This window comes from Enhydra lutris, unplaced genomic scaffold, assembly GCF_002288905.1.
Source record: "Enhydra lutris kenyoni isolate GAN:26980312 unplaced genomic scaffold, ASM228890v2 scaffoldscaffold14, whole genome shotgun sequence".
Classification (NCBI taxonomy): domain Eukaryota; kingdom Metazoa; phylum Chordata; class Mammalia; order Carnivora; family Mustelidae; genus Enhydra; species Enhydra lutris.
In genome coordinates, this window is record NW_019154098.1 from 3,160,764 (window position 1) to 3,182,222 (window position 21,459).

Genomic DNA, 21,459 nt, shown 5'->3' on the forward strand with positions numbered 1-21,459 from the left:
GTGGCCGCACAGGCTCCGTGGGAGGCAGCCGGCCCCAGGGCTCTGCCTGGGCTGCCTCTTTCCCTGGAACAGGTGTCAGTGACTTCACAGGGCCCTGGCCTCACGACAGCCACGCTGTAGACAAGAGCACGCTTGCTTCCTCCATCCAGTTTTTCTCTGTTGCTTCTTGTGGGGCGTGGGGGCCAGCACGGGTCTCTCCCCACGGCAGCTCGGACTCTGTTGGCCCAGCGACTTGGAGAGTGTGGCTTTGGTCTATCTGGAGAGGTTGAATTTCACAGCAGACTCCCCCGTTCTCCAGGCTGGGATGCAGCCGGGGAGCCCGACAGAGCCACCTGCCCCAGTCAGGCCCTGGAAGGTCCCAGAGCCAGTAGCCCTGCGTCCCCCACCTCCAGCCCGTGGTCTTGGGCTGCTGTGTTGTTGGGACCAAGACCTGCGGCTCGTTCAGAAATCGAAGTATCCTGGTGTGTGGACAGACTCTGCTGGCTGGTGGCCCAGACCGACAGAGAATGTCCTCAGGCTTGTGTCACAGCTGGAGGCCAATGCTGCCCTTCCCTGTGAAGCCATCGCTGTCCCGAGGCTGTCACATCGGCCTGCTAGGCAGTCTCTTGAGGCACCGAGCCCGGCAGAGACTCACAGGGCCTGGACCTCGTTTTGCCTCATGTGGGACCAAGAGGAGGCCGGGCTGGACCCCGCTGAAACATGGGTCCAAGTGTCTTTTGCTGAAGGAATATGCAGCCGCCTACACCCGCCCCCGTTTGCTCCTAGAGGCGTTTCCCCAGCTTTATGGAGGTATAATCGACAAATGAAATTGCTTGTATTTAAAGTCTGTGATGATGTGACATGTCTGTACGTTGTGGAATGATCACCACAATTAAGTTATAATTAACATGTTCATCACCTCGTGTAATTACTGCTTTTTAACTTTTTTTCACATTTTCTTAATTGACGTGGCAAAATGGTATGGCAGTGCCTTTCTTGCAAAGAAAAGTTGGGTTTGTTTATCTGAAGGCCTCATTACTTCCTAAAAACCTCATTTGTGCTTGAGGCCAGACTCTCCTCTCCTTAAGGACAGGCTCTCCCCCGGCCTGAGCCCCGGCATGGCTCTTCCCACGGTGGCTGCCAGTCGCAGTCCTGCGGGACCGGAGCGGAGGGGCGCGCTGGGCAGGCTCAGACTGCCATTTTCGGCTGCAGTGTGGTGGACACGCCCGTGACTGTGGTTTCAGGTGTACGACATAGCACTTGGACAGCTGCATGCGTTACGAAATGCTCCCTGTGACGATCGTGGTCGCCACACGGCATCCTGATGGGACTGACCGCACTCCCGGGGCTGTGCCGGGAGCCCCCGGGACGGATTTTGGTGCCCGGACGCGTGCACCCCGTCCTCGCCCTCATTCGTTTCGCCCAGGCCCCCACCCCTCCCCTCTCATGACCACTGGTTTGTTCTCGGGATTTACAAAAGCCTTCCTGTTTTTCTGTTTGTTCGTTTTGTTTCTTAAATTCCAGATGTAAATGAAATCATGTGTTTGTCCCTGTCTGTTTCACTTGGCATGATGTGCTCTGGGGCCCGTCCACGTTGTCGCAGACGGCAAGCCGCCCCACTCTGTGACGACCGAGCAATGTCTGTCACACGCAGCCCGCACCCTGCGAGCCCATCGGCCTGCGCCCGCGCCACCCTCCCGCATGGCTTTTGGAGAGAACGCTGCGGCCTGTGCAGGGACACCCGTGTTCCTTCCGGTTCGTGTTTCCGTTTTCCCGGGCGCGTCTCCCATAGTGGCGTTGCCGGGTCACATCACGCGGGAACTCCTGCCGACCTCTCCTTGAAGACCCTCCATGCTGTGTCCCGCGGCGGCTGCGTTCCTGCCAGCAGTGCCCAGCACGGCCCGTTTCTCCGCATCCTCACCAACACTTTCTCTTTGTACCGTTTGGATTCCGGCCATTGGGACAGGCGTGAGGTGACGGGTCATCGTGGTCCTAGTCTTCTGGTTTTAGCAGCCGTGTGTGCGGCCATAACCTCTATCATTTCCTTCTGGAGGGGTCCCTGCCGCACTGTCCTTCCGTGATTTGGTGCAGCCACTTGCTGCTCCGTCCTGAGGTCCGTGGGCCTACAGGCGTCTCTTTTCTCTCTCCGCTGTCCCTGCGCTGGGCCTTGGGCCACGGCTGGGGAGTGGCTGCAGGTGTGGCGGCACTCCGAGCGCTGCTGGGCAGGTGTCCTCCGGGACACGGGCATGCAGGTGACTTCAGTGCACGGGGTCGGCTTGCGACTCTCGGCTCTAGTGACTGTGACTGTGGTGAGTGCGTGAGGGGAGGCGTTCCTCCGGAGCGGGGAGTGGCCTGCAGCCTGTTGAGGGAGGAGAGTGGGGTGAGGCTGGGGAGGAGCCCGGTGCGGCCCCCACGCTTCCCTGGATGGGGCTCCTAGGCCAGAGTTTGGAGTTTGCCCGGCCCCTGCAGGGGTAGGGCATTCCAGGCGGGCAGTGGGACGGACCCTCTTCCTTCCGGGACTTGCGGGCTTGGGGGGCCCAGGGAGGCACATCTGTGTCATGCTTCCCCCGAGGGTGACAGGCCCTGGTGGCATGGGGAGCGGGCTGGACCTTCAGTTTGAGCCTCTGTATTTTTATGTATAGGAAGTGGTGAATCAAGTCTCCCCTACTGGGATCTTTGGATGTTTAAGGATAAAGTAGATACAGTCCGTGACCCGTCAGATTAGACGTGCCATAAATACTAGTTTCAGGATTCAGAATGTTTGATCACCAGGTGGGGTCCGTGTTGGACGTATGTTGGGGACGTTCTCTGATGACTGGCCAGTGAGCTGTGGGAGGGTGAGTGATGGGCAGAGGTGGGTCTGGGCGCTCGAGGAGCCAGGCAGGGGTGGGGTGAGGGGGGTGAGGGGGAGCAAGGGGCGCTTCACAGCCGGGCAGAGGCTGTCTGCTTCAGGGAGTGGGTCACTGGGGCGGGCTCCCGACCTCTGTCCAGGACGCCAGTCGCTGGCCACAAGTGACCGTGTCAGTGTGGATTCGGGAAAAGTTAACAAAGCTGAAAACTCTGTCCCTCGGCCACACTGTCCACATTTCAAGTGCTCAGCGGCCACAGCGGGGCAGTGGCTGGCGTCCTGGGAGGCACCAGAAGAGACTGTTTCCGCTACCACAGAAGAGTCTTCGGACGGAGCTGGGGGAGACTGTTGAGCACTGTTATGGCAAGCGTTCTGAGGTTTGGCCGAGCGTTTGAATTTCTTCCCAGGGGATTCTGATGGGTCTCATAGTTGAAGCTTTTTTTCTCTGCGTGTTTTGTACCTGGAGGTGCCGGTGCCCTTGGGATCAGCTGGTCCCATAGAACAGCACCCGGGAACGTCGGCGGGAAGAGCCCGGCACGGGTCCCCACCACCCGCATTCCCTGTTCAGAGACCGACGTTCCCACATTTTGTCATGACCCTGTTTGGTTAGAGGAACGCGGGAGGCATTTGCCGTAGGCGGGCGCAGGGACCCATCTGGAATCGCGGGTGTTAGCGTTGGGCGGTCGGCTGAACCACGCGTCTGTTCCGAGAAGGCATTTGGTTCCTGGTCTATTCGCTGCGAGCTGAGCTCGTGGACTCTTAAGGGACCCAGGAAATGGGAACCCCCAGACCCATTGCAGCACCTTCAGTTCCACCGGGAAGCAACTCTCCAGGACCCCCACCCCGTCTGGGGAGCCCCACACTGGCGGTGCCGCCTCATGACACGCCTCTCGCTGCCTCGCTCTGCGGGCTGCCTCCGTGTGCGGCGCCAGGCTGCGGTCCCCGGCCCCGCGTCCGTCACGGCACCCATGTGAGCCTGGTGGGGTAGAGGACGGGCTGAATTTCCCAGCCCAGCCGTGTTCCAGAAGCTGCGTCAGTAATGCGTGCTCTGCTCGTCCCGGCAGGTGGAGCTGGAGGTCACGCTGCCTGGAGAAGGGAAGGACCGCATCTTCAAGGTGTCCATCAAGTGGGTGTCCTGCGTGAGCCTACAGGCGTTACACGATGCACTTTCGGGGCGGCTGCCCAGCGTCCCCTTTGAGACGATCCAGGCCCTGGATGTGGTCATGAGGCATTTGCCATCCATGAGGTGAGGACCAAGGAAGCAGGAGCGTCTGCCTCCGGCCCGGAGCGTGACCTGGAAGGGACGAGGTCTTTGCGCAGGGATGATTGGGGTTTGGGAGACAGGGTGGTGGTAGTTAACGGGTTTCTGTGATGAAAATCATTACAGTACTAACATGAAACACTTAATATAAAAATCACCAGGGGCCCCTCACCGGCTCATTCAGTAGAGCATGTGACTCCTGATCTCAGGGTTGTGAGTTCGAGCCCCACGTTGGGCAGAGATTACTTTGAGGGGAAAAAAAAAAAAAGAAATCACCGGAATGCTCAACCAGGTACAAAAAAGTGGACTCCCTGCCCGTCCTTGTGCACACTCGTGCTCCTTCCCTTGCCGATACCGTGAGCGTGGTGTGTCCGTGGCGCTCACGCGTAGGACTGGGAATAGTAGGCTGATACTCCCAGCGCCCCACCTGACAGTGCGCCCACCGCATGGAGGCAGGGACCGCGGGCGACACAGTGCTTCGGATTGCCGGCTTATTCCACGGGGCGGCTTTTCTCCCACAGATGGCCGCACGTGGACTTCCCGGGACAGAGGGTGCATGGACACTTGAAGGGCTCGTGCTCGACCCTGTGGCAGGGCTGCACTAGTCCCCCTGTCACAGCCTCAAGGGAGCCAGGCCACTTGGCCACACGCAGACCTTGGGGTTCTGACCTGGGACCACCCGCTCTTTCCTTGTGTGGGGCACCCGCCAGGGCTTTGGGAACTGTTTGAATGAACCAACCACCACCGACCGGAGACATGAGCCTCCATGCTGACCTCTCCTCAAAGTGACAGAGCTCAAAGATTTGAGGGGGGGGGGGGGGGCTCCCTTTGTTCTTTTGTAGTGAGAGAAGGCGCTCTGGGATGCCTTGTTGGATTTTAAAGGGACCCTGGGGTTCTCAGTCTCCAGACTTGGGTGGGGGTGACCAGATAGCTGGCAGGTGTCCCTCATGCAGGGATCCTTCCCCCAGCCCCCAGGATATAATCTCTTTCTGCTTGGAACTTCTGTCAGCAGGAAGGCAGGTGGGTGGGGATAAAAAAAATCTGGAAAGGCAGTTCAAAGTGTTGAATACGTTTTTCAAACAAGTGGCAGAAATCACTGTGATTTTTGTTTTCTGAGTTTTGAATTAATTACTGTGTTACTTTTAGAATCAGGAGGAACGTCTCCGTTCATTTTGGAGAAATAATAGAAAAAGTGGCAGGAATAACGTGTAAGGAAGAGAAAGGCGGAGAGAGAAAGGACTGTCTCCACAGTCTGGTGGATAGTGCAGCCCGGGGTGGATAACACGAGCCCCAAAAGACGCATCTTCCTTTTGGATCCTCTGTAAGGCGCATCCCGGGGTCCAGGCGTCACTGGCGCTGCTGCACTAAGGCGTCTGCCTTACGCACGGGGCCTCCTGCTCTCTGTGCCCTGGGGGCGGCCGGGCCCTGGAAGGCCTGCAGGTCTTCCCACATGTCCACCTCGCCGTCCCGCCTGGGAGGCCGCACCCCCCCGCCCACACACACATTGAGCTCCTGCCCTGCAGAGGGGCTGCATGGAGCGGGGACTAGATGCTGGGCGCCGCGTCCCGACACGGTCCTGGACAGGGCAGCCAGGCTCCCTGGGCCCAGGCCTGCTTCAGTCCGGCCACCTCGGGTGGACGCTCCTTCCAGCTGTCCCTGCAGCGCACTGCCCGAGAAAGACGTGAGGTGCTGTGTGCAGAGAAGCCCTAGTCGGTGAGCAGGGGAGGCCCAGAAACACGAGCCAGAGCCAGGGACACACCGTGTGCCCCGGTGCCTGTGCGGCCAGAGCCCGTGCCTGGGGTCCGGAGCCACGGGGGGAGGGGCGGGAGACCCACTCGAGGGAGGAAGCCGCCGAGGCCCTGGGTCTCCGAGGCCGAGCCTCCAGCAGTGTTCCTCAGGGTCCGCCACGGACACCTGCCACGCGCCCCTCGGGGACCTGGTTTGGTTCGGAGGAAACCGGCGGAACCATGGGTGCCTGTGCACGGTCCTGCTGGCTCGTCATGACGAGTGGACTCGGCGTCCGCCTCCCCTGCCTGACCCCACGAGGGCTCTTGTTTCAGGTACACGCCTGTGGGCCGCTCCTTCTTCACGGCGTCCGAGGGCTGCTCCAACCCCCTTGGCGGGGGCCGGGAAGTGTGGTTTGGCTTCCATCAGTCCGTCCGACCTTCTCTTTGGAAAATGATGTTAAATATTGATGGTAAGCAAAGCCCCTGTCTTTGTCGTCGGGGGACGGGGTTGGAGCATTGCTGAGGGGCCGAGATCCGGGGAAACGCCTGTGTGGCCGTTTCCAAACGTGGCCTCCGTCCGAGCCGCAGATGCCGTGTCACACCTGGCCTTCCTCTCCTGCTTGTGAGACGTGAATCTCAGAGCCGCATGCAGGGCGCACTCCAGAGACTAAGGCTCTGGGTGCCGAGACGGGCCAGCGTCCCTGATTTGTTCCCAGATCCTGCTGCCCGTGTCCAGCAGGCAGGGCTCCCCCCACCAGGCCCGCCCTCTGTCTCACCTTTTCATTTTCTGCCTGGTTGGCAGGAGCACCGGGTAGCTGGCTGGGGGCCAGCCTGCTCTGTTGCCTTCCGGCTGGTCTCCGGGTTCAGGGTGCCCTGCCCTCTCGGGAGTCTCAGGGTTGCATCGTGCCAGGAACGGGAAACCTCAGAGGGTCCCCGGTTATGGCTCTTGGGGTCTGGCGGAGTTTCATCTTAAGGCTTTTGACTCTCAGAGGGCGGCTTTATCTTTGGGTCCCGAGCCAAAGGAGGATGGGGCAGCCCCTGCTGGTGCTGTCCCACCCATAAGGCCTGGAGGTGGACCCCGGGGACGGCAGGGAGCAGAGGCCAGGCGGCCGGACTGCAGGGGACACACCTCACCTCACCCTTTGCTTTTCTTTTGTTCCCACCGACAGTCTCGGCAACTGCGTTTTATAAGGCACAGCCGGTAATCGAGTTTGTTTGTGAAGTTTTGGATTTTAAAAGTATTGAAGAACAACAGAAACCTCTGACAGATTCCCAAAGGGTCAAGTTTACCAAAGAAATCAAAGGTGGGTCCCTGCCTTGTGCGTGTGGCCCCGACTCTCCCCCCTCACTGCCCTTCCTGAGCTCCTAGTGGAGAGGAGGAGGCGAGCGTGGTCAGCTGTCCGGTGAATTACCACAGAGATGAGCCAAGCCCATGTCACAGCTCGGGAACAGTGATGTTCTGAGTAAATGGCTTTCCTCTTAGGCGAGAGGCGCGGGTCAGTGACTGGTGGCCTGCACGTCCCTGGACTCCAGGACCAGAGAGCCCGTAGCTCACGCTGTCCTGGAACGGGGTGCATGCTTCCGTGCCTTGTTGTCATGTGGCTTTACACCCCTGGCAGCATCTGTCCCCACCCCGCCAGCTTACCCCTCAGGGAAACACGGCCTGAGTGTGGTGGCCTGGCTCAGGCTCCTCTGGCCGGCTGGCACCTGTTGCCTACGCCCCTCCACACCTGTCCTCAGAGGGCTTTCGAAAGGCCGTCAGAAGTACCCATTGCTAAAAATAATCCTGGAGAAAGCACAAAGTCTCTCTGAGGCAACGTAGTGACTTTTATCTTTAAGAACAGTGGCCAGCCGCTGGCCTTGGCATTTCTGGGGCAGAAGGTGGCCCTGGGGTGCAACGGGCCCCGCGCAGAGGTCCTCCCCTTGGGGCCGATGTGGCCGAGCAGCTGCCCCAGAGCACCCTCCCCTCCTTGGGTCTGTAGGCGTGGCTCCCAGGACAGCTGGCGCTGGGGGGGGGGGGTGCTCCGGGCTGGGGCGGGTCTTGACTCTGAGTCCGGGCTGCTCTGTGTCCCCAGGTCTAAAGGTGGAGATAACGCACTGTGGGCAGATGAAGAGGAAGTACCGTGTCTGCAACGTGACCCGCCGGCCCGCCAGCCACCAAACGTAAACGGCCTTCCCTTCCCCCCAGATCAGCTCTCATGGTTGCTCTGGTGTGCAGACTCCAGAGGAGGGGCCCTTCTGGAAAGACTCATTTCATTCTAGTTCAGAATTTTGGAACTGCACGTTCAGCTCAGCGGAGCCGGACGTTACCTGAGGAAACCCAAGTCACACAGTTGCTCTGCTCAGGGCGGGACGGGGTGGCGGCTCCCTGTGGATTTTCCCTCCTGAGCTCTGCAGGCGAAAGAGGGTTGTTTGGTTTGTTTTCTAATCCTCGGTGCTGGGCAGGAGCAGGGATCGGTGGGCACCCCCCGCCCCGGCCTGGCCAGTGCTGGGACGTCTGTCTCGTGCCGTGTGCTCCAGTCCGAGGTTGGCTGGGACGTGCGCAGGCCATTGGGGGGGGGGGGGGGCTCGTCTGTCCTCAGTGCCTCACGCATACTATAGAGCTCTGTGATCTGTGATTATCACATGTTATAGGTGTGGAAGTATTTTTTATTTCCCAACTCCAGAGATGATATGAAAGTTTAAGAACTACACGTCTAAAGGGCGTGATTGGTTTTGACCCCTGGAAGGTGCTCGGGACATTTGCCCCCCTCCCAAACCCTCATCCCCCTTCTTCAGCCCTCGGCAAGCAGACTGGGGGAGCCGCCTCCCACAGGGTCCGCTGCCTGAGCCCCTTCCTGGCTTCCCTAGGTTCCCGCTGCAGCAGGAGAGCGGGCAGACGGTGGAGTGCACGGTGGCTCAGTACTTCAAGGACAGGCACAAGCTGGTCCTGCGTTACCCGCACCTTCCATGTTTACAAGTCGGACAGGAGCAGAAACACACCTACCTTCCCCTCGAGGCAAGTCCCATCTCCTGTCCACCTGCTCTGGGGCTGGTAGGAGAGCCGGGGGCCTCCAGCCAGGGACGCCCCTTGCGCCTGCCTCCCCGTGAATGACACGGTGAGGAGACTCCCGCGGGGTTCCTGGGCCGATAGAGGACGTGCCCGTTGTGCCCAGCAGGCCCCTTGCACAGGCTGGAAGGTTTTCAGAAAAGCTGCCATTTCTTCACTTGGAAAAGTCCTGGCCCGGAGGAAGACTAAATGCTAAAACGGACCCAAATTTTAACTCTTTCTGTTAGTGTCTTGAGTTCTCTGGACTCGTCCAGTTACCCCAGTGTCCAGTCGGTCTTCCTGGGCCCCAGTGCAGAAGCCCAGCCTCCTCCCCATCAGCGCGCAGCTTCCTGCTCTCACGTCATGAGGCTCCCAGCGCACGGGGAGCCAGGCTCCCCCAGGAGACCCCTGCTGCTGACCGCGGGCCCCCGAGCAGCCCCTGGTCCTGGAGGATTGCCGGGTCAGTCGCCACGGTGTCTGCGTGGTGCCCTGTGTGGCTAAGAGATGGGCATGTTCCAGGCCGAGCCAGGGCGCCGCGCTCAGCCGCAGACCCCAGCCTGTCCCCAGCACCGGGCCAGCGCCGTGTCTGTCCCTTCTTCGTAGGTCTGTAACATAGTGGCAGGACAGAGATGTATCAAAAAACTGACGGACAATCAGACCTCAACCATGATCAGAGCGACTGCCCGGTCAGCACCAGATCGTCAAGAAGAGATCAGCAAGCTGGTGAGAGTCGCGCTGCTGCGGCCGGCCTGGGGGCGGGGACTCCGTGGGAACTGTGCTATGGGGTGTGGGGGAGGGGAGCCCCTGATGTTTGGGATAGAGACAGCTTACTTCTTTTTTCCTTTTCAAGATGCGAAGTGCAAGTTTTAATACAGATCCGTATGTTCGTGAATTTGGAATCATGGTCAAGGACGAGATGACAGATGTGACCGGGCGGGTCCTCCAGCCGCCCTCCATCCTCTACGGGGGCAGGGTACGTCGAGGGCGAGGCTGAGAGACGTGCGTGGGTGTATGCGCGCTGTGTCTGCCAGTGGTGGTGGAGCAGCAGCTTTGGACCCCCATGGGGCAGCACTGTTGCCAGAGGTGTGGACCGGGCAGGGTACAGAGTTCTTGCCGTGCTCACCCAAGCCAGCATGTGGGCCCCAGTAAGGACTGAGCCGCTCTGCCCTTCCTGAAGATCGTCAGAATTGCCCTTTGTCTTTTCAAAAGGTGACTTTTATTATCCCATTAAAATCTGGAAAGCATTGTTCTTGGACACTCTGCACTGATGAATTATTTTCCAGAAACTTCTACTTTTTTTCTGGTGGGTTTTTTTATTTGTTTTATTTTTTGACTTTGGTGTTGGAGGTATTTGGTGATAAACAGTTGTTAGTCATTCAAGTTTTTGTTTTTGCCCATGTGATGCCTGGCCTCGTCGGCACATCATAACGCAGTCCTGGCTGTCGAGCACTGCGGAGCTCGTGGGAAGGGTTCGTGCACTCCGTCGGGCCAGGCCTCAGGTGCGGAGCACAGCTCTACGGGGCAGACGGCGGGGCCCGGGGCCTTGGCCTCACTCACCTGCGAGCTGTGACCCTGCCTCTTGCCCTAGTCCTCGGGACCTGTAGCAAGGCCCGGTTTTGTTTGTGGGGTTTTCCCTTTCTTATTATAAAACATAAGTTCTGCTCTTTAGAATGTTCCGAAGTTCAAAGGGTAAAACAATTAAAGGGAGGGTGGCGCTTGGCCGCTCAGCGGGAAGAGCCTGCAGGTCTTGATCCCAGGGTCATGGCTTTGACTCCCACATTGAGTGTGGAGCCTGCCTACCAAACAGCACAGCAGAACAAGGCATTACAGGAAGAAGACAGTTTCCCCAGGTCTCACGGGCTCTCCCAGGAAGCGACTGGTGTTTGCTGTATCCTTTGTAAGCTGCCCAGGGACTATTCGTGTGTTTCCATCCCTTCCAGTGCGAACAGTAACATTAAGTGTGCTTCTTTTTACTTGAAACTTTCTCTTGGAGCCCACAGAGGTCTTGGAGTTGGTTCCGTGTCTCTGTGACACGTGGCTTGTTTGTTTGGGCTCTGGATGGTTCTCTGTTGGGGGTCCCTGTCCTTTGAGGACGGCCTCTGAGGAAGGCTTCCCAGCTTTCTCAGCTCCCTTGCGCGTCTGCTGCGTGCAGATGCGGACGCCGTGCAGACACGGCCCCTTTTGAGCCCTTCTTAAAGCCCTCAGAGGGCCCTGCCCCAGCCAGTGGAGAGACGGCTGGAAATAGAGGTTTTTGTGGCCCGTGGGTGGTCAACCAAGATCGCAAATCCAGTATTTTTGTTTTTGTTTTTTTCACGGCCCCTGCTTCTGTCTGACTTTCTGACTCAGTAAATGCAGGAATAGTTTGGAAAACAAAGTAGCTCTTGTAAACTAATCTTGCAAAACTATTAGAATTGTAGGGATTGAAAGTTTATCCTGCTTCTAAATGAACACATTTTTCCAGATCTCTGAAACATTTCAGTGAGAACACACATTCTTCTTCATCTACCCTACTCGTCCATTGTCGGAGCGAAATGTCAAAAGCCCCCCAGGGAACATTTAGCGATGTCTGGAGGCTGGTCCCCAGTGACAACAACTGCTGACGTCCTACAGCACACAGGACCGTCCACACGTCAGCAGGGCTGAGGCTGAAACACATGTGTGTCGTGAGAGCCCATGTCTGCTTAAGCCGTGTGTGCTCGCACGTGTGCGTGTGGAGTCTGGAGTACCAGACTGGTGGCAGGCCGTCTCTTACAGAGGGCTTTCTCTAGTGCAATGGGCATATAGTTATAAAAATACAGGAAAGAAAAGAGGTTCCTCTGGTGGCAGTGCCGAGGCCTGGTCCTTTCTGTTTCAGAGAGGACAAGCTCCAGTGAGTATGTCCCTCGCTCTGTCTCTACAAGTCGGAGTAGCTTCCATTCCTTAAACCGGGCAGGCATGGCACGAGGAGTAGAGGGGTCCTCCCCAGCCCACCTGCTCCCTGGCATCTTGACTTCCTTCCCCTCCTTGGCTACTGGTGTGATGACGGGTGGAGTAAGTGAGAGCATGTTCTGAACCAGGAAGCCCTCCTGTGGCATCTCGAGGCCCTTCCATTCCTCGGGGCTGCCCATGAACTTCGGTGGGATTCTGGGCCTCTCTGCTCCCTGTGGCCTGTATCCACCCCTCCCTTCATTGGTCCGTCCATCTTCCATCTGCCCTTCCCTCCGTCCGTCCTTCATGCTCCCTCTGTTCACCCATCCCTCCTTCCATCCCTCCTCTCTCTACCCCGTCCATCCCTCCTGCCATCCATCCTTCCACCCCCGTCTCCCGTCCAGCTCTTCGTCTGTCCGTCCATCCGTCCTACAGACATTCTGGCCCACGTGCTCTGCGGGGCAGGTCAGAGACGGGAGACCACACAGAGGCTCAGTTCTCAGCTTCGGGAGCACCATCGGACCAGGGGGCCAGCGGACAATAGGGAAAGTAACACAATCCAAGGTCAGAGGGATGTCTTTCCCGTTTCTCCTCACTCTAAACTTCTTGCCATTTGCAGAATAAAGCGATCGCCACCCCCGTCCAGGGCGTGTGGGACATGCGGAACAAGCAGTTTCACACGGGCATCGAGATCAAGGTGTGGGCCATCGCCTGCTTCGCCCCCCAGCGCCAGTGCACGGAAGTCCACCTTAAGTAAGGCCGCGGGAGGGGCGGGCGCACCTGACCTGGGCGGGGCCGCTGGGGGCGGGGCCGCTGGGGCGGGGCAGCGGGCTTGGTGACGATGGCCAGGTTCGGTCCTCAGCCTTTCCCTGGCAGAGGACACTTGCCCAGGATGTGGGGGCCACCTCAAGGCTGCTATTCCTTCCCAGACTTACTGGTGGAGGGAGCGTGAAGCAGTAGTACAGATTATGTAAGAAACAAAGCAATAAATGAATAAACTTGAAAATTAGATGCAAAAGAGAAAATTATATTCAGTGAAGTTGTTACTTGGGAAAATAAACCATAAAAACAAAAAACTTGGGAAAAAAATTGTCCCTACTTGGTCCAGGTGTTGGACCCTTTGAAAGTAGCACCAGGAGGGCGCCTGGGTGGCTCAGTGGATTAAGCCGCTGCCTTTGGCTCAGGTCATGATCTCAGGGTCCTGGGATCGAGTCCCACATGGGGCTCTCTGCTCAGCGGGGAGCCTGCTTCCCTCTCTCTCTCTGCCTGCCTCTCTGTCTACTTGTGATCTCTCTCTGTCAAATAAATAAATAAAATCTTTAAAAAAAAAAAAAAAAAGAAAGTAGCACCAGGAACGTGCAGCTTCGCCGCTCCCACTTTCGTGCCAAACAGACCTGACGGCGGAGAGAAAGCTTGAGCTTCCCGCTTGCCTCGGTGGAAGCAGGAGGGAACCCCACGCCCGCGGCGCGCACGTAGCTGCTGCACATCCTGGCAGAGGCCGGCTCGGACAGTCCCGAGCGCGGAGTCCGGGGCCGAGAGCTGGCTGTACTGCATGGGGCCAGCGGAGCGAGCGGGAAGCACAGAGCAGACTAGGAAACAAATCGGTTGGGTGTGGCCCCGGGCGTCTCTCTCCACTGTGTTCTGGCTCCTCTGTGCTCGAGGGCATGGTGTGAAGGCCCCCACGGTGCACGGCTTCAGTGCACCACTAAGTGCACTGAAGTCCAGGAGGCTGAACCCTGCCCCCTCCCCCGGGGCCGAGTGTCCACACCACACTGTAGAAGGCGATGTTATTTTTATTCCGAAGTTTAAAATAGACACTGTTGATCGGTCTGAGCCCCTCCCCCACCGTGGCTTCTCCAGGCCCTCTGACGGCAGCTGCTGGTGTTCCTCTCGCTGTGGTTGGTCCCATTCTCCCCATGGCGGTGTCACCCAAGTCCACGTTGTACACCCAAGATCAATGGGGGCACGTCCGGGGGGATGGTGCGTTCACAGCTGTCCTCCCCATGGCGGTGTCTGGTGTTTCCAGAGCCCTGGGTTCTGTACCAGCACCGGACACTGGTCAGGCCTGCTGCATGGGCGGCCCCTGCTCGGAAAGGACAGCACTGTCCCCACACCTGCGAGTGGGTTCGCAGGAACTGCTGTGTCTGCACATACCTTCTCCTTGAGTTGATGTGTTGTCACGGTTTCGTCCAGGTCTTAAACTTGGACGGGGATGTCAACATACAGGGTTTGGGGTTGGGCCGTTAAAGCCAGGCCCTTCCTTGGGGCCTCTGGCTGGTGTGGAGCCTTGGGCACTTGACGTGCATTCGCGTCTACTGGCCTTTCTCCTTCAGGTCCTTCACAGAGCAGCTCAGAAAGATCTCGAGGGACGCTGGAATGCCCATCCAGGGCCAGCCGTGCTTCTGCAAATACGCCCAGGGGGCGGATAGCGTGGAGCCCATGTTCAGGCATCTGAAGAACACATATGCCGGCCTGCAGCTGGTGGTGGTCATCCTGCCGGGCAAGACCCCCGTGTACGGTAGGCCCCCTGCTCTTGTGGTCCCTGTGGCCCCTGCCTTCATGACCCTGGGGGGGCTGGGCGCGGCCTGAGCCCTGGGTGTGTGTGCCACACTGGGGAGTGCTCGTGCCTGGCCATCGCTCCCACATCCGCGCCGAGGCCACCCTCCCTGGAGGCCGGCACCTACAGTTAGCTTGTCATGCCCATTTGGTGCCCGCACAGGGATTGCAGGGGCCACCGTCTCCATGCCCGCCTCAGAGCTCGCTGGAAGTTCATCAGACTTCATGCCAGAACAGCAGTCATTTAGCTAACACTTAGCAAGCGCCCCACGGTGCTGTCCCAGGCCTGGCAGGTTCAGGGATCCAGCCCCCCCTATCCAGGAGGCCCCAGGGCAGTGGGGGTGCAGACAGGTGACTCCAGGACAGGCGGTGGGGCTGGGGACCGTGAGGCTCAGGTAGTGTCCCCAGCCGGGTCCCCTACTAGATGGGGACGAAATCAGATATGTAAAACCCACACATCTCCTCTCTGAGCACCATCTCCAAAGAGCGAGGAGGACACCACCGGTGTTTCCATCCCGAAGTGCCGTGTTCCACAGGGTGCGCGGGAGCAGCTGACAGTCGCTTCATGAAGAATCCAGAAACGGGGGCGGGGGGAGGCTAGATAGCTCTTTGAAGTCGGGTGTGCGTGTGCTATCAGGTCAAGGATGCCAGTGTCTTTATTCTAATGACTCAGGATCTGCTTATAACCCTGAGCACCGTGATCGAAGGCAGCAGTCCTAGCCAGGAGGGCCGCGTCCCCCGGGCCAGCCTGGCTCTGCCCACACAGCCCTGCAAGTCCCTGAAGGGTCCTCCGTCCTGCCGAGCCCAGACTCGAGCTCCGGGGCCTGACCCCCCGCCTGCCGGCCACCCCCTCCCAGCAGCGTAGCCGCCCACGGGGCTGCGGCGGCTGTGCTTCCATGCCGACCGCTGCAGTTTCAGGGTGGGGGGGGCTGTCAGGGTGAGCAGAGGAAGAGGGGCCAGTGAGAGCTGCCAACATGTGCCTCTTTCGTGCTCCGCAGCCGAGGTCAAGCGCGTGGGAGACACGGTGCTGGGGATGGCCACGCAGTGCGTGCAGATGAAGAACGTGCAGAGGACCACGCCCCAGACCTTGTCCAACCTCTGCTTGAAGATCAATGTCAAACTGGGGGGCGTGAACAACATTCTCCTGCCCCAGGGGAGGTAAGGCCGGCTTTGGCCACGTGTGCGGCGGTGGGCAGCACAGTTCCTGGAGGGACGGGGGTGCGGTGCACGTGTGGGCCCCTTCAGATCCCCGGCACCAAGCACCATCCTGGACAGTCCCAGCAGACACGGGCAGTGCTCCCCCAAGTCTGGGGAATGAGGGGCATAGGGGGGTCTTGGAGTGCTATGGCCAGGCTCCCTGAGTGAGGTGAGACCAGAGAAGGGTGCAGGGGTCCTGGGACGTGGGACGTGGGACATGGGATGGGGCAGCCATGCTATGAAAGGAGTGAGCGGGTCAGAACCGGAGCTCACCTGGAACGTCTAGGACACGAGCCTCAGCAGAGCAACACACGTCATTGCTGTGTGGGCTGCCAGTGGGCGCCCCTGAGGCCGTCAGTACCAGGAGCCGACCCCTGGAACCCTGAGAGGCTCCGCAGCAGGGCACACTGTTGGCAGACCCCAGGCTGGGGTAGGGATGTGGGGCTGGCATGGGATCGGTGGGCGGGGCTGTGGGGTCCTTGGTCCCTCTTGGCCTGGCATGGGGCCCTGGGTGCCCTGAGTGCAGGCCAGCTTCTTCTGCAGCGGGGAGAGAACTCTGTCGGGACAGATGCTGTCAGGGGGGTTCTTGCTGAAGCGTCTGGGCATTTGGGTTCGGGTTTGATGGCAGACACGGGTAAGCATGGGTCACTTGGCACGCTCACTCTTCAGTGTGCCAGCCAGCCCCCCGGGTAGAAGGGCCGGGCATGGAGGCAGCAGGCGGTCTGGCTGCTTCTGTGAGCTCCGGGCAGAGGCACGGGAGACGGCAATGTGTGCAGAAGCCTGACAGCCTGTCCGGGCTGCCTTTGTGGGCACGGCTGGGCGAGGCTCTGGTCAGCACCTCTGGGCCGGGACCCAGGCGAGGGCGTTCTAGTGAGCGCACAGCAAGGCCGCGGGTGGGGGGGCCGCCCCTTCAGAACAAGGAGTCCCGCTGCTGAGGGGAGTTAGTAGGTCGCCGTGCGATGGCATGGAAAGACTCTGAATTCAGGGCCTGACAACTTTGAACTTGAAGACTGGCTCTGCGACATGGGGTCGAGTCATGCAGACCCCGGGGAGACACAAGGAGCCTCCAAGGGCAGGTGGTGAGCGCCCAGCCAGCGGGCTCTGATCAGTGGGTGCCGGCCGTGAGCCAGGACTGGGGCCAGAGCAGCAAGCGCGGCAGCCAGAGTCCCAGCCTCTACTCGGGGGACCCACACGCATGGGTCTTGACAGGTGAGCAGCAGAGACATCATGGGAGGGACCGGAGCTCAGGAGGGTGAGGAGCTGGGGTTTCTATGGCAACGGACTGGTGGAGAAGGTAGCACTAGGCAGAAGGGCATAGGCTTGTGGGGATGCCTGCGAGAAGGGTGTTCCGGACCCCGGCGTGGTTCGGGCAAGGGCCCCGGGTGGGAGCCTGCCAGGACGGCTGGGGGTTGTTCTAGCCCAGGACCCAGGGGTGGGGGTCTGCTGGCAGTGGCCTGGGGCTCCCTCCAGGCTGGACACAGCTCCTGGAGGTGTCTGTTCTGAAAGGCTGCTCCAGCTCTGGGTGGAATGGGACCGGGAGGCCCCAGCGTAGTCTCGGGAGGGATGCTGGCGTGGGGGAGGGTGGGGTCTGCCCCGAGACGGTATGTTTGGAAGATGGCGATGCAGGGCCCGCAGACAGGCTGGGTGTGGGCTATGAGCAAAAGAGGAGAGTGTCCAAGGCTCTCGCTCTGCTGAGCCTCTGCGGCCCTAAGCAGCACGAGGGGTGGGGCTTGCGGGGTCGTGCTGGAGGGGCTTCTCGGGTGGGCGAGAAGAAACAGGTTTGCTATCGGGGATGTGTGATTAGGGCTCTGCAGCAGAGAGCTGGGATTGAAAGCCAGGAGGCAGACCCCCCAGGGCAGGGCATAGACAGGAGGGAGGCCAGGCTGCCCTGGAGGCTTCGTGGTTAAAAAGGTCATGGAGACTGGGAGCCAGCAGTGGGGCCCCAGAAGAGAGAGGAGGAGAACCAAGCAGGTCCTGGACCCCAGGGGCACTGCAGCCTGTGTCACATGGTGTGGACTCTGCCAGGCAGGGGTGGGGGACCTTGTGCAGGGAGCCTTGTTGCCATGGCAGCAGGACGTCTGGTGGGAGGGGCCCGAGGCTGCTGGGAGGTGGGGAACGGGTGCAGGGGCAGGAGCTTAGCAGCAGGCGTAAGGGGAAGGAGGGAACGGAGTCTGCAGGCAGGTGTGGCTTCCCCGTGGAAGCCAGAGTCATAGCTGCGGGTGCACAGGGAGGGAGCTGGGAGGAGGGCGCGGCACCGGTGCCCAAGAGAGCCAGGATGGGGCCGGGCCCTGGAGGCTCACAGAGAAGGGCCGCGGTCCACTACGGGGCCCAGAGACAGGTCGGTCTTTGTGGCCATGGGCGGCATCTTCCCCCGTGCGGGGAGCCCCCGTGAGCTCGCCAGTGTCCCGCTTCCATGTCTCGGGACCCCCGGGAGAAGGGCCCCCCCGGGTGTGGTTGGCGGTACGCCGGAGCTTGCCGGGGAGCCAGTGCACGTTTTGTGGACACGGACACATGGCATCCACACTCGGAGCCCTTCCCCCACCTCTGGGCTCTGGGGGGGCTCTGGCCAGCGGGAGTCCCGCGGGGACCGTTCCCCAGTGAGTTCCGCTCCGGACTGGGCGGGCGGGCACCTGGCGCCTCTCACCTCGGAGCAGCAAGGACGCGGGAGTGGCAGGAGCCTCTGGCGAGCGCGACGGGCCAGGCCGTCTGAAAGTGCTTGGCTCGCGTGTGCTCACGTCCATGTTCGTGTCGGCTGCATTTTCCAGAAGAAAAAAGTAAGCCGTAGAGAGCATCAGCTCTGGAACGCAAAGCTAGCATGTGACCCCGTGCGCACAGCCTCTTCAGGAAGGTGCTTGAACACAGCATTTGAACAACGAGGAGAGGAAGCCCGTGTTGTGCTTAGCCCGGGGCGGGGGGGCGGCTGGCACCTCGTGGGCTGAGAGCAGGGGTGCTGCTGAGCATCCTGCAGAGTGGGGGCGGCCCCTGCAGCACAGGATGGCCCAGCCCCAAGCTGCCGCTGGACCGCAGGGACGACGCTGGGGAGTGTGGCTGCAGGTCCCAGGTGGGAGGCAAGTACGGGACTCTTACACGCGTGGGGTCTTGCGTGTAAGGTGTACAGTCGTCGTCTCATGAATTCGTAACCTGAATGTAGAGACTCAGCACATCTGATGAATGTGGAACGTTTTGGCATACAGAAGCAGGAGCCTCCCTGACCCCGGCCTCCGTAGCCGTGCACGCCTGACCCGTCTTGTCTCTGTTTCTCCTATCCCTCGTCCCCCGCACCGGGTTGTTTCTTTGGAAGCAGAGCTCAGACCTCGTGTGGCTTTATCGGCCAGGGTTTCTGTGTGGGCCATCAAAAAATATGAGGTTTTTGTCAAAAAGACAACCACGGTGCCTTTGCCACGCAAGTGACGCTCTTCGGGGGCACAGGCCTCAGACACTCTGGCTTCCCTCCGCAGGCCGCCTGTGTTCCAGCAGCCCGTCATCTTCCTGGGGGCCGACGTCACTCACCCACCCGCTGGGGACGGGAAGAAGCCTTCCATCGCCGCTGTGAGTATCCGTGCTTCCGCTGGGCCGCGGCGGCCGGCGTCCTCCCACACATGGGACCTGCGCCCTGGCCAGGCTGCCTGTGGGAGGGCATGTGGCCAGAGCCGCCCCCAACACCCACAGTGGTTTGTGGAGCAGCTGGCAAAACAGAGTCTCGTGGAAAATTAGTATTTGGAGGGGACTCTGCACGTGGCTGAGTGTGTCTGAGAAGCCAGGAGGTCGTGACTCCCGTCTTGTGGGGCCCCACCTGCAGCTCCTGGGGGCCTGGGGGCTCTCTGCACAGGATTCGTGGGCCCACTTCCTTACACTGCACTCTTCTTAAACGTTTTCGTTTATTCTAAAACGCTAAACGTGAAGTAGTTACGGTCAGAGTTCAGTGGAGGCCTTGCCCTCCATCTGCCCGTGAGTTCCTTTTGGCTTCCGAGGGCTTTGCCTCCCAGGCTCTGCACACCTGTGCTGCACACCCGCTCACCAGCTGTCTCCTGCCCTTGGAGGCTGACCTGGGCCCCTGCTCCGTGCCCCAGCCAACTGGGCCTGGGAGGGGCAGCATAACGGCCTTTTGTTCAAGAGCGTGTGGAATAGCGTGGACTGGGGAAGGGGTGCGCAGGGCCAGAGTGCTCCCTCGGAGCTGTCTGTGATGGGGCCCCCCATCTTCTGCATCCTGGGCAACCGGGTGGAGGGAAGGAGGCATCAGGCTCAAGGTCTGTGTCCCCAGCATCCCCCGTGGGGACTGCCAGAGTGACCTCCGGGCTGTTGTGCATCCTGTCACGTGCCTGACACCACGTAGGGCCACTTGTCGAGCCCTCCAGACTAATCAGAGAAGACTGACATTTTCTGAGCACCTGCTACACGCTGGGCTCTGGGCAGCGTCACTCCGCTGAGTCATAACCTCGTGGGGTCACTGTTCGTTTCCTCAGCTGACACATGAAGGCCAGAAAAGCCGAGCTCCGTTGCTCAAGAGAAGCGGCAGAAAACACAGCTGTAGACAGCGCGAGGCTCAGGGTTAGGGTCTGAGCTGTGTGGGGCGTTGGGGGCCACCACGCTGTCAGGCTCCCACGTGAGGGGTTTCGCGTCCCATTCCCTCCATCATGGCGGCTCTTTCTGGAGCAGTCACAGACGGGCAGCACCCGCCACGTGTGTGGACAGGGCCAGCCACCATCTGGCCATCCGGGGAGGCTGGGCCCCTGGGAGGTGCAGGCTTCCCCAGGGTCCGTTGTGGGCCCCCCCGCCACACGCCGGGTTCGTCTGGTGTCATTCAGGGGCTGTGATCCTCTGGCAAGGTGGCGTTCGGTAGTGTGACTCTTCCTCCTGGACTCAGCCTTACGGAACCTCCGCGTCCCGCCTGGAGTGCGGTTTCCACCTGGTGAGACGCTCCCCGGCCCCTCCTTGCTGAGGAACTGTGCCGCTTGGGTTCTCGCCAGCTTGCCCTCGGGGTGGTCCCCCATTCCCGGGGAGCAGGGACGTGCCCTGATGGGCAGGCATCTTCTCTGGGGGAGCATGGTGCTTTGAGGAAACGAGGGCTTCCTCAGCTGGCTTCTGTGGGGCTGATGGTGCTCAGCCAGCTCGGCTCACAGGCGGAGTCGGGGTTCAGAAGAGTCACCTCCTTTTCATCAGACGCTCGCAGCACACTTATTCTCTGTCCCATGTTTAGTAAGCACGGTGGCCGCGTCCCAGAAAGAAACACAGAGACAACAGGTTCGCCTCCCACACGCCGCTGTCCCTTGACTGTGCTGTGACGTCGGGGTGGTGACATGTGTGTCCTCGCTTGTCCATGCAGGTCGTGGGCAGCATGGACGCGCACCCCAACCGCTACTGCGCCACGGTGCGGGTCCAGCAGCACCGGCAGGAGATCATCCAGGACCTGGCCACCATGGTCCGGGAGCTGCTCATCCAGTTCTACAAGTCCACGCGCTTCAAGCCCACACGCATCATCTTCTACCGGGACGGCGTCTCTGAGGGCCAGTTCCAGCAGGTGGGTGCCCGCAGTCGCCTCCAGGGTCTCAGAGTGCCCAAGAGTCACCTGTCTATCCGGCGCGCTGACATCTGTTCTCCCCCGCAATTCGTGTGGCCACGCCTGGACGGCGGGCCGGGAACAGGCCACCAGCCCAGCAGGGCCAAGGCAGGGCGGGAGGGGACGAGGAGCCACGGGGAAGTCGGGTCTGGACTGGCTCGGCTGGGTGCCCTTCCGGACGCTTGGTCGGGGGAGTCTGGGGACCCCCACTGTGTCTGGGGGTCACCTCCATGTGTGGCGGGAAAGGCAGGCTGCAGGGTGGAGGCCTCAGAGCCCTGGTGACGGCTCTGGCAAGGGGCCAGGAGGGCAGCTGGTCAGGAGCCCCATTTGGGAGGAGGGCTCGTGGGACCGGCCACCGTCCGGATGGGGTCTTGGGTGACGTGTGGATCGCGGGCTCGG

At 60.3% G+C, this 21,459-nt stretch overlaps 1 protein-coding gene across 2 annotated transcripts in view; it reads left to right on the plus strand.

Annotated features, from left to right (window-relative positions):
• The window catches only part of LOC111146620 (argonaute 2, RISC catalytic component), a 50,469-nt gene that overhangs the window by 18,512 nt on the left and 10,498 nt on the right, over window positions 1-21,459 (plus strand). Inside the window, exons 3-14 of one of the 2 annotated variants that reach the window (XM_022502254.1) lie at window positions 3,892-4,073; window positions 6,149-6,285; window positions 6,985-7,119; window positions 7,891-7,978; window positions 8,666-8,813; window positions 9,447-9,566; window positions 9,694-9,816; window positions 12,370-12,503; window positions 14,084-14,268; window positions 15,305-15,464; window positions 18,962-19,052; window positions 20,827-21,021. In XM_022502254.1, the coding sequence (XP_022357962.1) occupies window positions 3,892-4,073; window positions 6,149-6,285; window positions 6,985-7,119; window positions 7,891-7,978; window positions 8,666-8,813; window positions 9,447-9,566; window positions 9,694-9,816; window positions 12,370-12,503; window positions 14,084-14,268; window positions 15,305-15,464; window positions 18,962-19,052; window positions 20,827-21,021 (1,698 nt within the window). Of the gene's footprint in view, window positions 1-3,891; window positions 4,074-6,148; window positions 6,286-6,984; window positions 7,120-7,890; window positions 7,979-8,665; window positions 8,814-9,446; window positions 9,573-9,693; window positions 9,817-12,369; window positions 12,504-14,083; window positions 14,269-15,304; window positions 15,465-18,961; window positions 19,053-20,826; window positions 21,022-21,459 lie in introns of both variants that reach the window. The other variant, XM_022502255.1, reaches the window with a different exon arrangement.